Source organism: Uranotaenia lowii, chromosome 2, assembly GCF_029784155.1.
Source record: "Uranotaenia lowii strain MFRU-FL chromosome 2, ASM2978415v1, whole genome shotgun sequence".
Taxonomy (NCBI): Eukaryota; Metazoa; Arthropoda; class Insecta; order Diptera; family Culicidae; genus Uranotaenia; species Uranotaenia lowii.
This window is the reverse complement of record NC_073692.1, coordinates 405,791,987-405,808,649: the sequence shown is the minus strand read 5'-3', so window position 1 is coordinate 405,808,649 and position 16,663 is coordinate 405,791,987. Positions and strand designations below refer to the sequence as shown.

Here is a 16,663-nt window from a genome sequence, read left to right as displayed (position 1 = left end):
ATGATCAGGAAAATGTTCGTTCTCGAATAACTTTTTTTAAACTATGAAACTTTGAATTTATTCAGTATGCTCTCGACGTGTTCCAAAATTTATTTTAATTTCTGCTCAATTGCTTTACCACTTTCGTATTTGCAATTCAACACTAATTCAAAAATGAAATTCTCAAAACCTTTCATCAAGTCCCACACATACCCGAAAATATCCAAAAACGTTCCATCATGTTTCGAGACAGCTTTCTGTGGAAAATTTTCCCATAGATCCAGGCATCAATCATCCAACAAAGTTTGCAAAAATTCCTTCTCTGGAAAACTCTCTGGAATGAAATTACAATGTATTTCCTAGCATCATTTCAGGTTCCTGGTACTGATTTGAAGATTGAATCGAAAAATGGCAATCATCCTCTCCAGGCTATTACAAAGTTTCAACACACATATTGACCGGGCTGGACTGGACTGAACAATTCATTAGGCTGGAACTGGTTGCTAATGAGAAATGTCAATGCATGCATCTACATTGATCAAGCTTTAGCTTTTCAATGAACGGTTGGAAGACTATTGTGTTAATTTCGAATTTCATTTTCTGCTTTTGTCGGCAATATTCAGTTGAGCACATTGAATTTGTTAATCCATACTAATTGGATTGTACATTAGACTGAGTCGATTTGGGGTCATTTTTGAATTTCTAAAACCCTGGGGTCTCAAAAGCTTCGTTTTGGTCCAAAACTCATCCATGATTTTTTGCAGAATTTTTAAGAAACGTTTACATGAGTAAATTTGTACTTTTAGGTTTGTATGGGAAAATCGAATATTTTGTACCGAAAAATCAACATCATGTTTTTTCCTTCTGTGCAACCGAGCCTGCTAATGGTTTTTGTGCCAATTTATAAATTCTTCAAAGGAAATTTTCCGTTTTACAACTTTGTCGAAGACCGTAAATTCGTATCTGATTAGACAAAAAAGTTATTAGCTGTTCAACAGGGGTATGTCTTTTGATATTGATAAACAAGAAATTCAATAGACACCACTGCTGTGTGCCTTGCGAGGTATTGCATGACTACTTTTCATGCAATACTTTGCGGAGCACAAGCAGTGGTGTCAATTGAGTTTATTGTATATCAATGCCAAAAGACATACCCCTGTTAAACAGCTAATAACTTTTTTTTCTAATCAGATACGAATTTACGGTCTTCGACACAGTTGTTCAGCGGAAAATTTCCTTTGAAGAATTTATAGATTGGCACAAAAACCATTAGCAGGCTCGGTTGCACAGAAGGAACAAAAATGATGTTGATTTTTCAGTACAAAATATTCGATTTTCCCATAAAAACCTAAAAGTACAAATTTACTCATGTAAACGTTTCTTAAAAATTCTGCAAAAAATCATGGATGAGTTTTGGACCAAAACGAAGCTTTTGAGACCCCAGGGTTTGAGAAATTCAAAAATGACCCCAAATCGACTCAGTCTATTGTACATATCCTTTTTGAGCATTTGAGTATTATCCAATATTGTTTGAATCGTTTGGTTGTTTCCAATTTTATCCATGTGAATAAAAGGAACTTCACAAAATTTCACGGGAAATTAAATCTCATTTCAAATAGGAGTAACTAGAAAAAGGTTCATATGAATTTAGGTGGCCTACAGAGTAGGGTGAGTCGTTTTGCAACTTTTTTCGAATCTCAAAAACTGTATAGTCTAAAAAAATTCTATTTTGATCAAAATGAACAACAGCATTTTCGCAGATTTTTAAAATGAGATTTGGATACCTGGGTTTTGATTTGAAATTTTGTATGGAAGAACGCAAAAATTTGTTTGGAGAATGTAACTTTTTTGGTTTTCCTTGAATATTTTGATCTCACGCAATGCAAATAAAATTCCAATATATGGAACTTCTCAACTTTGTCGAAGTCGGCAAAGCGGTAGGAATAGCCTGAAAAAGGTATAACGCTCCAAACAGAGCATTCTTTTTTTCTTTTTATGGAAAGAAACTAGCAACACTGACAGATTATCCGTCCAATTTTCAGAAAAATAAGATATTGGAATTAGGGACAGGATCTGAATGCCCATTTCAAGGCAGGTTAAATGCCTATAACAAGAAAATAAGATGAGTCTTATAAATATTTTACTTTTTATCATCTAAACATAAAATCTACGCTCAAATCACGATCTTACAGAGAAAAAATGAGAACTTCATACTGATCCGATAAAAATACGATATGAACAAAACATTACCATGAAATATGGCCATATGACATACCTAATTATGAATCATGCAAAAGAACTAGTGATGTAAAAAATTTCACAAAAATTTTTGCCTCGACGTATGCTTAACATCCGTTTCTACCATTTTCAATTAAATAATATCAAAATATTGCAAGTGTTAATGAAATATAGCTCAAAACATAAATATGCGCATTTAGCCCGCCAGTTTCAGAAATCGACTATTTTGACTTCTTTTAGTATAAAATTATTTTCACAAAACTGTGAGAGATTTTAACAGAAAAATTGCTCTAACGTATGTAAAACAGATGTCCGCTCATGTTAATATAGTTTTTAGACTCCTATCTATTGGAATATGGGAGAATATGAGTGCTTTCCTTAATATGCGCATATAGCCCGCGTCTCCCCTATTAGTCACACGATACATAGAGAATTCGTTAGCATTGAATCCCCCTCATTAATGGGCGTAGCGACGCATACATGTACTTGAGCATACTGTAGTAAAGAGAAGTAAGTAATAAAAAATATAAGAAGAATTAAATTGTTGAATAGAAACTAAAGATTTATATCAGTGTATAGAAAGGAGAAAACCAGTAAAAAAAAGAGAGAAAAATTGGGATACAAAATTAGGGAGTAAAATTACTATGGAATGAGTCGAATTATAATTTGAGAGAATGAGAGAAAGGAGGGAGAGTTTCGAACCAGTACAAGGACGAGAGAAAGATCTTCAGTTTGAACAAGATAGTTTTCGAGAATAGACGGTTTAGTAGGTTGTGGAAAGCGGTCATATAACTAGGGGGATGCAATTGTATACGATTTCTCTATGTATCGTGTGACCAACATCTATTAGCTAAGTGCTAAGTGAATCTTGTTTTTAAGCTTTTTTTCCTCAGATTTAAGCTTTCTTCAGCCTCTAGGTAGAATATGGATGGAGTACAAAATAAAATATCTCAAATTAATACAAGACTTATTTTGAGTAAACTTTGAATGACAATGAGTATTCTTTGTAGAGCTTGTAAATATCGTTTTGGAGGGATTATTAAAAGAGAGGGAGGAAAATAAAAACGAAAAGAGACTCAACAGCCAGTCTATTAGCGAATTTTGGAAGAAACAGACGCGAGTGTAATGTTTTAAATGGAAGTTGTCCGGAAGTTTCTTGGGAAGAATACGACACCGCCCAAGCCGAAGAGAGAGACCGAACCAACCAGCAGTGCCGTAAGTGTGGAACCAGCGTTGCCACGGATTTCTCCGTAGATCTATGGATTTTGAGCACTTCTACTGATCATTGGATCGATGCTCGAAATCTACGGATTTGCAGCATTTCCTGCGGATTTTATACGGATTATTAAAAAAAATGAAAAGAGGGATTGTAAGCATGGTTGGTCAGCACCTATCAAATGCAACAGCGCGCTGTGCAATTCGCACTGTTATCTGCTGCGATTTGTAGAGCACCAAACTTCTTTCCGAAACGCTCTACACTCGTTACCGAGTGCAGCAACTGAACAACTGAAGTGCAGTTTTTTCTTTCTCTTCCTGCCGCAATAGGTAAACCAACAGCACGAAACTATATTGCTTCTTCCTTTTCTTTTTGGGAAAGAGCCAAACCAACTACACACTTAGAAAAATCCTTGTATTTTTACATGCAAGAGCATGGGTGGAAGGGAATCGGGTATTTACATGTGAAAATACAATTCATTACATGTAATTCTTCTTGGTATTACTTGACATGTAAAACAAAAATCATGTAATTTTTGGTTTCATTGCTTGACATGTAAAACATAAATCATGTAATTCTAGTACAGCTTACTTGACATGTAAAGTAAATATCATGTAAACCTTTTCAAGAAGCGTGGTGGGTTTTGTTTACAGGAAGTTTACATTTCAGTTCCTATTTTTGTACTAATCTCATTGGAATTATTTCGTACTTGGAATCATTGGTTTCAAATAACAAATCAGAGCACATTCTGCATTTCTCCATATTTGATTTATTGCACAATTCTATATTATTAAATTTAAACCTGATTATTATGACACTTAAACATTTGAACCATTTTTTGACTGTTTGCAATCAGCCAGCCGGAGATAGTTCTCACAATGATTCGGATTCCAATGCCCCACGAAGTTGTTTTTGAGTCCATTCGTATCAAGTACATTTTTCAATCAAGTATCTGCTTTTCTTCATAACTGGGTGGTGCCGCGGGAGGCCGATCCCATTCACGGCAGAATACCTTTCCTAAGTTTTGACTTTATGACTAACTAGCCCTTCAACTCTTCGTTCCATTTGGCGAATTTGATCCTGGGGATAAAATAATACAATTACTTAATAAAAACTCGAGCTTATTTTACAGGTTTGATAATATTTGACGAACTTCAACCAACTTACCAGGTAATTATTTCGAATGTCTGCCTATCTGCCAGCTGAAATCGAACTCTCGCCACCAGCAGACGGAGAAAATACGCTCTTCCAGGAAAAAGTCAAAATTAAATAAATTCTCCATCAGTATCATCTCAAAAATCTTTCGTTAAATCGAGTTTGCCAGACATATCCATAGAGGAGCGATCTCAATCTGGATCTGTAAAAAGTTGAAATATTTAAAATTATATTGAAATTAAAGGGTGCTTTACTAGCTAGCATTTTTTTGTTGCTTTCACTTAAAATATTCAGTTTTGTTTTGTCTTTCGCAAAATACTGATATTCTTTGATCCACTTTATTTTAGTTCTGTAGAAAGCTCCTTGAAGCTCTCAGATAGTGCTTAAAAATTACTCTTTGCAACTTACAGATTCCCTAGTCGAAGGCCAATTAAAAATTCCGCTATCCAGCACTCCTACGGCAGTCGAAAACATGCCGGTTCCAGGCACTTTATCATCACCGGCTCTATATTATCCTTTAGATTTATTTTCTCTTATCATTCACGTAACTGCCTTGCGTAAATAATCGCTGGAACTTTGGCTAGTGATGTCTTTTCAATAGTTTTATTCAGTTCTTTAATTAAATATACATACAACACTAAAGTATACGGAAAGTAAACAATGAGATTTATTAAAAGGGCGATTGGGAATAATATTGATACATATTTAAATGCATAGATAGAGCAAGGGATTATCTTTTGAAATTTAATAATATTATTTTAAATAATATTTTAAAGTGTACGTAATCCAAATTCATATAAGTTATTCGAAAATCAAGAATACGACGATTTGAAAATGCAGAACATGATTTGATTACATTCAAGACGCGTACATTAACTGGTGAGCCATCGTCATCCAAGATAGTTATAATCTTTCGAACGAATTGATAGGATTCCGAACAAAATCACGGTTTATGGAAAATTGAGTGGTCTTATTGTTGAAATATGTAATCATAAAATTTTCAAAAACCCCGAGAGGGGGAAATGAATGAAGTTTGAAGTATTTTATGGACATTTCGAAAAATTTATCAAACATGCGAAAGACGGTCTCTCTAAAATCAGTACAAATCCTGATTTATCAGGACACCTGGCACCTCTGATCCTGAACGACATAAAAAACCAAGGTAATTAAATTTAGAGGGACACTTAATATATACACACCTTGATCTTCACTCAATTTCAAATGGGACTTAATTTATCTGTACAAACATTCGAATGAAAAATGTTTCCTTTACAATGTCTGCAAAAAACTAGTGTCACATTTGAAAATCGTAGACTGTAACTAACTTACATCATTTTTAGGTTTTTCAGAGTTTTTTTTCGTATCCAAATTTATTGAAACTTCGCATTTTCAATGTTTACTAATCGTCCTTTTGAAATATTTCAGTGTTTACCTTATAGCTGATAAATTCTGGTAGTTTTTTTTAATTGCTTGCGATTTTTGATAGTTTACGGAAATATTAAAAAATTTTGAGAATACTTTTTGGAAATTCATTAAAGTTCCAGTGATTATAAACTTGAGATGCAGCTACATCCTGGACTTTTCTTACTGGAAACCGTCTGTTGTTTGAGACATCGAATTCCAGGATTGCTTGTCAATCGACGAAGAAAATTTCATCGGTTTTTGGTATTCAGTAAGTACAATTTTCCCTTATTAAAATGAGAAAATTATGAAAAAAAAATCTAAAGCAAATGCTAAGTTGTCTGACAAAATTAAAGTGGATCAAATGTTAGATTCTTGTCTGAAATTTTTAAAAACACGTAATATGAAATAGTCATGAATATTATTATTTCATCAAAGTTTTTTAACACATCTAATACCCACAACTATCACAGTTGCTTAGAGTTGGCCTCATCCCACTTTGATTGGAGACGATGACGAATTCTTTAGTCTTACATGAATATTAGATTTTTTATGAAGAAAGATTAAAATTTAAGGTTGAATGTTTCGACAATTACACAAGGGCAAGTGCAAACAAGTCCACGTTTCGCAAGAAACAATGTTAAAATTTAAGTTCTTCCTTAAAATACGTCTTGAACATTATAAAACAATTTAGGAAGGGCTTTTTATGTTTTTTTTATGAAGTCCGATTTTGCTCGTATGCATGCATTTTCATCCGTTTTTCACTAGCTCAGGTGTATATTAGATAAAAACAAATTCCAAACTTACTGTTTGTAGAGCTGAAAGTTTTCAAAGAAAATCCTTGTTTATTTCAGAATTACTAGAGTGTGCTTCTCGAACTCAGCAAGTGCGATGTCACATGAACATCTATCCTTTATTCTCGGTGACTATCGAGAGTGTCCCTGGAGAAGAATGAGAGTTTATTGTAAGAATTGAGTCACCAACTAACTGTTTTGAACACAACCATACCCCTTGATGTTCACTTTAATCTTACCTCACTTTCTCGATCAAAATTTTCGTAGAAGTATCCTTTTTTCGAAAATTTTGCACTACGACACTGTCGCTAATGTTTTTTGTAAGCTTTCAGTGAATTGAAAATAAAAACACACTTCACATTGTTTTTATTCCTTCACAACAAAGGTGCCTGGAAAAGTGTATTCGTCCAAAAGAATTAAGGCACAGATATGTATCTTTTCTATTTTCTCGCCACAAACTTTCTACGACTGAACTCGATAACAAATGGAAGCATTATGCGTTGGAACATTTACTTGCAAATAAGTTTCAATATAATGAAATGTAATATTCCTACTCATTACAGTATAAATACCTCGATGAGCATGTGACTGTGTAATTCATGTTATTTTACATGATTCTTCAAGAAACCCTTAGAAGTAGAAAAAAATGTAAATTTGCGTTTAGTATAACATTACAATGTGAATGGAAATTTACATGAACAAGCTTCATAATTACATGAAAACACCCGAATCTTTTCTACCCATGTTCTTACACGTAATGCTACGAGGATTTTCTAAATTGTGAATACTTACTTGTTTCGTGTTTTTACATGTCTTCTCAAGCAACTTTTGTTTTCGTGTTCAAAATCTTAAAATTCCGTGCGACGTAACATTACATTTTTTTTTCTGTGTAAGTTGCTTTACACTTCTCCCCTACACTTAATGTGCTGATTTTTTTTCTCGTGCCCTCACCCTGGTGAAGCCTTTTCCGCTCTTTGATTGAGTGTACGCCCGGCGTCTCAACACTGCTGGTCAAGTGTTTCAGAACGAAAAGTTCACTGAGTTGCATTTTTGATATCGCTCGGGGAGATATCGACAACCATGATTCTAAGCATTAACGAAAATTCAAACTGAAGACCAAAAAAAAAGGTCATCAAGTTTCATTTCACCCAAATCAGTACATTTTTAGTTTTTCGACGAATCTGCGGTTTTGGGTTGTTTGTAATCTGGCAACGCTGGTTGCTAGTCCGAAAACAAAAATCACTTGAGCCGAACAGAAAGGTTCATTTCCCAAGATTGCGAAACGTCGTCAAGTTGCTTGTTGGCTGCGCGGCTGCGTTGCCAGATCTACGGATGTCCTCGCAAATCTACGGATTTTAAGCACTGATTGATGCTCGAAATCTTTTTCAGTATTTCCTACGGATTTTGTACGGATTGTCGAAAAAAATATAAGTTTTTTTACGAATAAATGAAAATTCTACCTGACGAAAAAAAAGGTTATCATGTTTCGTTATGCCAAAATCAGTACGTTTTCCGTCAAACCTACGGATTCGAACGGTTTGTAATCTGGCAACGCTGTGTAGAATCACAAAGGTACCTTCAAGGCGTCACCCGGCGCGTTGACCGAGTGAGACGATTACCCCTAGAAGACCGCTCCAATTCCGACCCCCGTGTGCTTTTCACACAGAATTCACTGAATAAAAAGTTAAAAAGTTAAAAAGGTGTTTATTCTTTTACTTAGGAATCCATCCACCCGAAAGTTTCTCCAGCCTGACAAACGCCTTGAGACCCAGGAACCAAAAGAGACCTTGAGCGCCCAAACCTTATAGTCTCCGTGGCCTAGACCAGGAAATGGGTGATGCTGGGCAGCCCCTTTTAGGTTTAGGGGAAGAAGCAATGTTTTAGGTTGTAGTATTGTCAATTGCATGAATTCTTAGACTACTGCGAGAATCTGATTTGACAGATGAAAATTCCGCACTCACTAACACCATCACATTCTTTATATAAACTATCATCTGTTAAAAGTTGAAAAGGGACTATATGAAAAAAGGACCAACATCAGAGTTCAGTTACTTCAAATTATTTCTATCAAAAAATCAACTTTCATACGCACCGTTGCCGTTTTTGACGAACTGCGCAGATTGCACCTATTTAGACCCCTGTGCAAATAATTTGAGCGCATTAAAATCTGCTCACAGACCTATACATAGACAATGACATATATCGATATTCTTTACATCTTTGAATAAATTTGAATAAAAAAAAATTGCGACTGGTGTGTGTCAGTAAAAATAGTCAGTGAATTCTTATTTTTTTGGCTAATTTTTCAGTAATTCGAAAAACGCCCAAATAAGGCATAATTTATTTGTTCAACTTAAATTCTGGTACACGAATGTACAGAATGCATTCTGTTTTCTGTTCGTTTCTTTTCATTTGTTGATCGGTCAATTTTCGTTAATAAACTCCTTGGTTCGCATTTCATAATAATATTCGCCAAAACAATAACGATTATGCCGTTTGGAAATGTGATTCGAAAATCAGAAGCGAGTAACGGCTGATTTGAAAAACTGACACGGGTTGTCTATGTGTGCGTCAGTGCGGAAATATTTCTGCGTGGAAATTATTTGCACAGGAGTCTAAATAGGTGCAATTTCCGCAATACCATTTTCAAGAAATTTTTTCTCAAAATCACTGGAATGTGTTGTTTATGTGCTCGTACTCGATTTTCAAGAATTCTAACTCGTGAATCCTGTTGATTATTATAAAACCTGTGAAACAATGCTTCTGAAATTTGGAACCCATGGATGTGTTCTCGCTGGCATTTCATGCCTAGAACTATGTTTATGATGGGTAAGGAGTAGAAAATGTTTAAACTAAAAAGAAAAAAAAAATTTTCGTTGGAACTCCAACTCGAAATATAAATAGATACAGATTCAATTCGATTCGATTCATTCCAATTTCAAGTATATATCGATTGTGGTGTGTGATGGCTGGCTTTTCATATCAGTGCCAGTGTTACATGTTGAAACAAGCACTTCCTATAAAATTGGAAATAAGAGTACACAATTTATCAAAGATAACTTGAATAAATAAAGATGGGTTCTAAAAAGTGACGTAATGGAGGCATTAGAATGCAATGTTGTGTCTTTTGTGGTTTTTCACATATTTCGTTTGAAGATTGTTATATGATACGAGCAACGAGTAAAAACTTATTAAAAGTAGAAGAGAGATATGCCCATTTTACTCAAGTGTTTGTACTTCACAAATTGTTTTGATCTATACCGATTCCAATGCAAAATAGAAAGTATTGAAATACAACAAAAAAGTTGAAAAAAAAAACAAAAAAAATCGTCACCAGATTTGTCTTTGAACGAATTTTTAAATACAATGCTAAACATTCCGATAAGCGTACACACATTTTTGAGGTTTATTCTCATCAGGAATAGAATATCATCAGAAAATATTATACCAGTTGTTAGATCTTTCAGAACTACACCTATTTTACCAAAAGACAACTCAAATTTATGCTTATCTCATCACTATCTGAATAATTTGAAATCAATAGAACATTTTTGGGATGGCATTCATATAAGCGCATTTCAAGTTTTTAAAAACATTAAAAATATCAATTAAAAAACCAGAAATGAACAGTAATGGTTTAAAGGAAAATTCAAACTTATAATTAAACTTCTTTATGTTATAGTCGACTTAAAATTGTATATCTTTAAGTTCATTTGTATATTTCACATGATAGCAGCTCATGAACTAGTCCACACTTCTGATTATCACTTAAGGCACATTTGGCAAATATTTTGATAAAATTTAAATAGGGCTCAGAGCTAGATTATAATCTGGCGACTCCGGAAAATCATTCTTTCTCTTTGACAACCTTTCCAATTTTTTCTTGGGGACATGAATCATGGCATTTTTTAGCAGAAAGATAAAGTTAACAACCACAACATCCTCTGTAAATAAGATCTATTCCCTGTCTAGCAGCTCTGTGTAGTTATCATAGTTATTTAGATTAATTCTATGTGAAATTATGATCATTTGAATTTTGCCATGGAGCATGAATCCAATCCGTACGAAACTGTCTCCTTCGAAGTTACAGTTCTCCGTATTTATCTTCAAATTAATCATGATCCTCGAAAAGATCCCGAGGCAGAACAGAACTGAAACTTCAATGGGGATAGTCTCATGATACGGATTTGAATTTTGCGAAAAAAACAAAATTCAAATAGCTATAATTCAAAATAACTACTCAAACTGCTAGACAGTGTACTAATTTCACTAATAGATCGAGGATATTACGAATGTTAACTTTATCTATCTGCTAACCTAAGCTTTGTTCAATATTTGTAACTTTTTTTCGTTGCTAGCACAATATTGAATAACCTTTCATCTCTAGGCGTATATAGTTTTAATCCTTATATCAGCACATTTAAAGCACATTTCTCAGACGTTAGCGTTGGGATAAACATGCCGTAGAATAACTTTCTATAAGGAAGGGACGGATTTTCTCAGCCAGTTCCAACTAGCATAATAACCGAAATTCAAGCTGTAGGATGTAATAATAAAAAGTACGGGGAAGTCTTACCTTTTTCCGGGGGATACAGCACATACTTGTACAGTTCAGTAAACCGTAAGAAAAGTCAAAACCTGAAGCACTGGTGACGATAGGTGGGTTCTTCTGTAACTACTGTTCTCGTAAAGTTGGATGGAAATGAGCTTAAGTAGCTTTGCAGGAAATTTGCTTCGGCGTGGAAAAGTTTAATGCTTAACCCATTTTGCTTTGTATGAGTAAAACTGGAGGAGTCTTCAGAGCAAAATTAAATTGTTGTAAGAAATTTTTCCCACAACGGGTTAATCGATATGAGTTTCACCAATCCCGCAAGCAATCCGAAAAGCCACCATCACCAGCTCAGCTCACTCGTAAAGTTAGTAAACAGATGTAAACTGAAGCCTTGGTTGAAATTAAAACCCGTACCATAGCCATACTTACTGTTCCCCCAAGATTGGTTCGCACTTTTTTTTTTGTTGCTTACTTACTTGCCAGGCTCCAGAATTGGGTGGAAAGGAATTGAAGACACAGATATTCCCTTTTGCACACACTGCGTGACGAAGGAAACTTGGCAATGGAATCTTTTGGCGAAAATGAACTCCCAGGCATTTTCACCGAATTCTACGGAAGCGACAAAATAAACAATCAACGGTTGGATAAATTTAAACAAGTTTATCGTACGGGAGGGCTGGCTGGCTGTTGCCATTTATTTGTGGCTTTACTCGTTTGATCTGTCTCAAACCAACATCAGACGGTATTGCAATATGAGTCTGATATTCGAATCACCAAGTTTTAATTGTTCCACGAATTGCTGCCAGAAAGTTTACGCAAACTAGAGCCTATTTTAAGAAACACTGTCAAGAAAAAGAATGAATTACAAAAAAAAATTGAAGATTTACGCAGAAGGGTTCAAATTCGAAACGACAAAAACGACAAAAATGACCAAAATGACAAAAATGACAAAAATGACAAAAATGACAAAAATGACAAAAATGACAAAAATGACAAAAATGACAAAAATGACAAAAATGACAAAAATGACAAAAATGACAAAAATGACAAAAATGACAAAAATGACAAAAATGACAAAAATGACAAAAATGACAAAAATGACAAAAATGACAAAAATGACAAAAATGACAAAAATGACAAAAATGACAAAAATGACAAAAATGACAAAAATGACAAAAATGACAAAAATGACAAAAATGACAAAAATGACAAAAATGACAAAAATGACAAAAATGACAAAAATGACAAAAATGACAAAAATGACAAAAATGACAAAAATGACAAAAATGACAAAAATGACAAAAAAAAACAGAACTATACAAGAAAGAGAAAAGCTAAACAAAAATGACAAATATGGTGGAAATGAATCAAAATATGAATAAAAATTCAATGTTCTTGAAACAGATATTGGTATTTTCTTTCGGGACGAGTTCTGATAGTTTATATTGAACTTTTTTTCAAACATCTGAGCTACGCAGATTTCAAACTATTTATTCGTTCGAAAGCTAGCCATGTACACCAACTATTCAGCATTAGTGAGAAAAATTTCAGGCACCGTTTTTCCATTTATCATTCCAAGTCGGGCGAAAAATATCAAACAGATCCCAGCCGGTATCGTGGAAAAAATCCAGCTCTCATCCTTCGTCAAATAAAACTGCAAAATGGTAAAAAAAAAAGACGCCATCACCAGCTGTAGGCCGAAATGGTAGAGCGTAAAATTAAATATTTACTTTGATTTCGCAAATGTGGAAAATTTTGCCCGCTAGGCTGTATGTTTCTGTTTGTGTGTGTAACACTCGGAGTTTGGGCCATCATTTAGAGAAAAAAGTGAGTCGGAAAGGTAGCAAATAAAAAATTATTCACAGGAAAAAACGCGCGCCAAAACGTGCGTGCCAATTTTTTTCTGCTCCTGTGTCCTCCAAACGGGGAAATTTTGTACGAAACGAGTCGCGCGCTAAGAGTTTTCGTAAACAGATCAGCGCACATCGGCACACTTACGCAGCCATTTTTGACAAACAGATACAAACACATCCTCCCACCCCTCGCTGCTTAATTTATTTTCCAGCAGCCCTCAAGGCAGTTGTTTGAGCCTAAGCAATGGAATAAAATCAACGCTTTTACTGTTTCACTTGAAATTCGTGGATTTTCATTTACCGTGTGCTGCTGCTGCTGCTGGTAGGATGATACTTTATTAAGTGTCAGGTTATTTTCCGAAAGAATGGTTGGGAGTAAAATCGGAGATTTTTTTCGAAGAGTAACGAAAACTTTGAATTATATTAGTTTTTAAAGCATATTTATTAAAAATTTTCACTTATTGTCTATTTTAAATTATGTTGATTTTGAACTTCTTCCTTGCGATTCCACCCGGCTTTCAACTAAACTAAATAATTGCATAATTTTAGGAGCTTTCTCTTCGCCTTCGGCCAGCTATTCCTGTCCCTGGTTAGCCGCGTCCTGGTGCTTCATCACATCGGGCAGATCCGGGGGCATCGAGTAGGGTGCCAAATCAAGCGGCTCAAATTCACCATTGCTGCCGCGGATGGCCAATCCTATCTGGGCCGGACACTGAGCTTTCCCAGCCGAAACCGTAATGCCGCAGTCTTGCAGGGTCCGGTCGTAGTCTAGTTCCTGGTTGTCCCGGTTGAAAAGGCGCTGGTTCTGGGGAGGCACCTTCAGGATTCCTTCGATCATCCGCTTCAGCTCGTAGACTGGGGTAGTTTCTTTGGCCTCGGTGAAGATCGTCGTCTTCTTGCGTCTAATCATCAGGAAGACGTCCATTATAACAGTTGAATTTTGCAACCGGCTATCGCAACAAGCAAACGTTCTACCAACCCGAAAGATTTTTCTTTTGCGCAAGACGGTTTTCCAGTGAGCAACTCGAAAGGCCAAACTGATTGTTAACAAAATCGACAATCAGGTTTCAATTTGGTTGAAAGCTTCACAATCACAAACTGGGGAACATCTATGTTAGTTTTTGGCAGTCGAAGTGTTAACTGATAATAATTCCGGTAGACGCCAGACATTTTGAAGCAAGGTGAGGTAAATTTATATCGTTATAGGTAAAACTATGTCGAGTAGGTCAATGCAGAAAGGCCTTTTCTGGATATGTTCTGTTTCTCTAGCGTTCAATTGCAATCAAGAAATTCTACCTACAGCAGCCGGAGGGACCAGCCGATGGCAAACGACCCAGGCAGCGAGATGTCCTAGACCAGCCAGAAAGTGTCGCCAGCGCTCGATCCTGGGAAGGCCCACGGATCGAAACGGTTACTCTCGATGCCGTCACGAGTAACGCTGCATTTGGCACTCGTAACCTCACGTCTGACGGCGGGAGGGTCCTAGGATCCGCAACCCGGCAGCGCGAAAGTCTGGAGGTACATCTGGAGGAAGAGCCTGGAGGTATGCTATGGAACTGCTCCAAGAGGGTTCCTCTCGTGCTTTGGATGTGCTGCTGTTAGCATGCTCAATCACAGCTGGAAGCAATTCCTTGATGTTTTGAGAAGGTGGTTTGCGCTAAGGTTAATCGCCAGTGACTTCAACCATCCCATGCTGCTGAATTTCAGGAGTTCTCGAAGTTATCAATGTGGTGGTATGTAGTCGGGTGTCAATAACAAAAAAAAATCGTTAAGATAGTTTAAAAACGTAAGGCATGACCGGATTTATACAAAGTTGATGTTTGCTGTCCGATCGTGTACGGTATTAACCCTTTGAAGTTTATCGTGTAAAAAAAAAAATTAAAAAAATGTTAAAAAATGCGAGTGTGCACATGCCAACTTTTGGCCCTAAAAATTGTAAAAATAACCCGTAATTGCGAACCTCCAGTATCTGTCGAAACATGGTTCATATTGTCGGCTCAACATTACACATTATTTTGAACAGCTCCGGTACGCTTCAAGGCAGGTAGTTTAAGAGCTTGTCAAAATTTCAATTATTTTGTGTGGAACTTGGAATCACACTTGGAATGGGCATAATCATATGAAAACCCGAATTCGTATTCATCGTTGTGCGGGGCCTATCTGTCAGCCATACGCGTACTGTCTTAATGACTCTTGAGAGTTGTCGTCGATGTCGGAGTTCGACCCGATTCTAGCTCTCCACTACACGGGCAAGCATCATTGCCTCATTCGCGAGTCATCTCTCGGATAAGTAAGTAGTGTGCTCTGTGCTCGCGTGTCAGGTGATTTCCAGTCGAAAGGTAACCCTGCACAATCGTAATTTGCGGATGGCGATCTGCAAAAGCGAGCCGAAAGGTTTGAGAATATTTAGCGAAGGTTTTGACGGTAAGATTATCTAAAATGATTAAAATATTATCAAAAAATCAAAAGTTAGAACTCTTTCCAGATTTCTTCATCATTCTGTTGCCGGTGGTGAAATGGACGCCCGGATAAAAAGGGAAAGGGAAATTAGTGACATTATTATGTTTATTTAAAGTAAAAGCTTAGAATAATTATGAATCGAAAATAAAGAAAGTCAATGACGTTTGAAAAATAAGTGAAAATTAGTCTTTCATCCAATTTGATCCATTTGCATGTAATATTCCTTACCACAAGTAACTGCTCACACCTTCAACGAAAGGGCAAGCGTTTGAAATAATATGTAAATTTGACCCAACGTCATAAGAAAAGCCTATGTACTAGGATTGGTCGATCTTGGATCGATCCTTGGAGGATCGATCTTTTCAGCTCTGATTTTCGATTTTTTGGATCGATTCTTCGGTCAGGAAAAGATCGATTAGATCAGTTTATTTTCGATTCGATCTTTCGATCTTTTTTTTCTCATTTAGGGGAAATAAGAGCATAATTAAGGAGGACGCTTATTTAACTATAGAAAACAGCTATAATATGTTAGTTACATCATTGTTTCGTGTTCAGAGACTAAAAAAGTCAATTTCCTAACTGAATGAAACTTAAAAAAAAGTAGACATAAACGTTTAAAAATGCATTTTAAATGTTTGTGCCGAAATCTGAAAATCAGTCACTGTAGGGGCACCATAGGCACCATCAATCGGAGCAAGATGAGCAATTTCCACCGTAGAATCTTGCACCGAATTTAATTTGATGAAGTCAACTTTATTATACACTTGACTTATTTACATTTGACGATTTATCTATTGGTATGGTGTCGGAGAGATAATCAGAAAACTCGAGTTCGATTCCTGGTCGAGACGATTTTTTTTCATTTAGCATTCATGATCAGTTAAAATATAATTTTAGAAATTTTCAATTTATTTCAATACAATTTTGCAAATTATTCCCAAACCTTGTGAATTGGGTGCAGAAAGTTGTTTGTGATTGATTCAGAATGAAAAATTTGCAAGAAATTGCTAATCTT

General features: G+C 35.7%; 1 protein-coding gene across 1 annotated transcript; it reads right to left on the bottom strand.

The window, feature by feature from the left end:
• Positions 1-13,682: 13,682 nt before the first annotated feature.
• LOC129749984 (elongin-B-like) lies at positions 13,683-14,302 on the bottom strand. The gene has a single exon (XM_055745161.1). It carries the CDS (start codon positions 14,111-14,113, stop codon positions 13,763-13,765), a length of 351 nt encoding a protein of 116 aa, XP_055601136.1. The 5' UTR covers positions 14,114-14,302; the 3' UTR covers positions 13,683-13,762.
• Between the last annotated feature and the right edge of the window lie 2,361 nt (positions 14,303-16,663).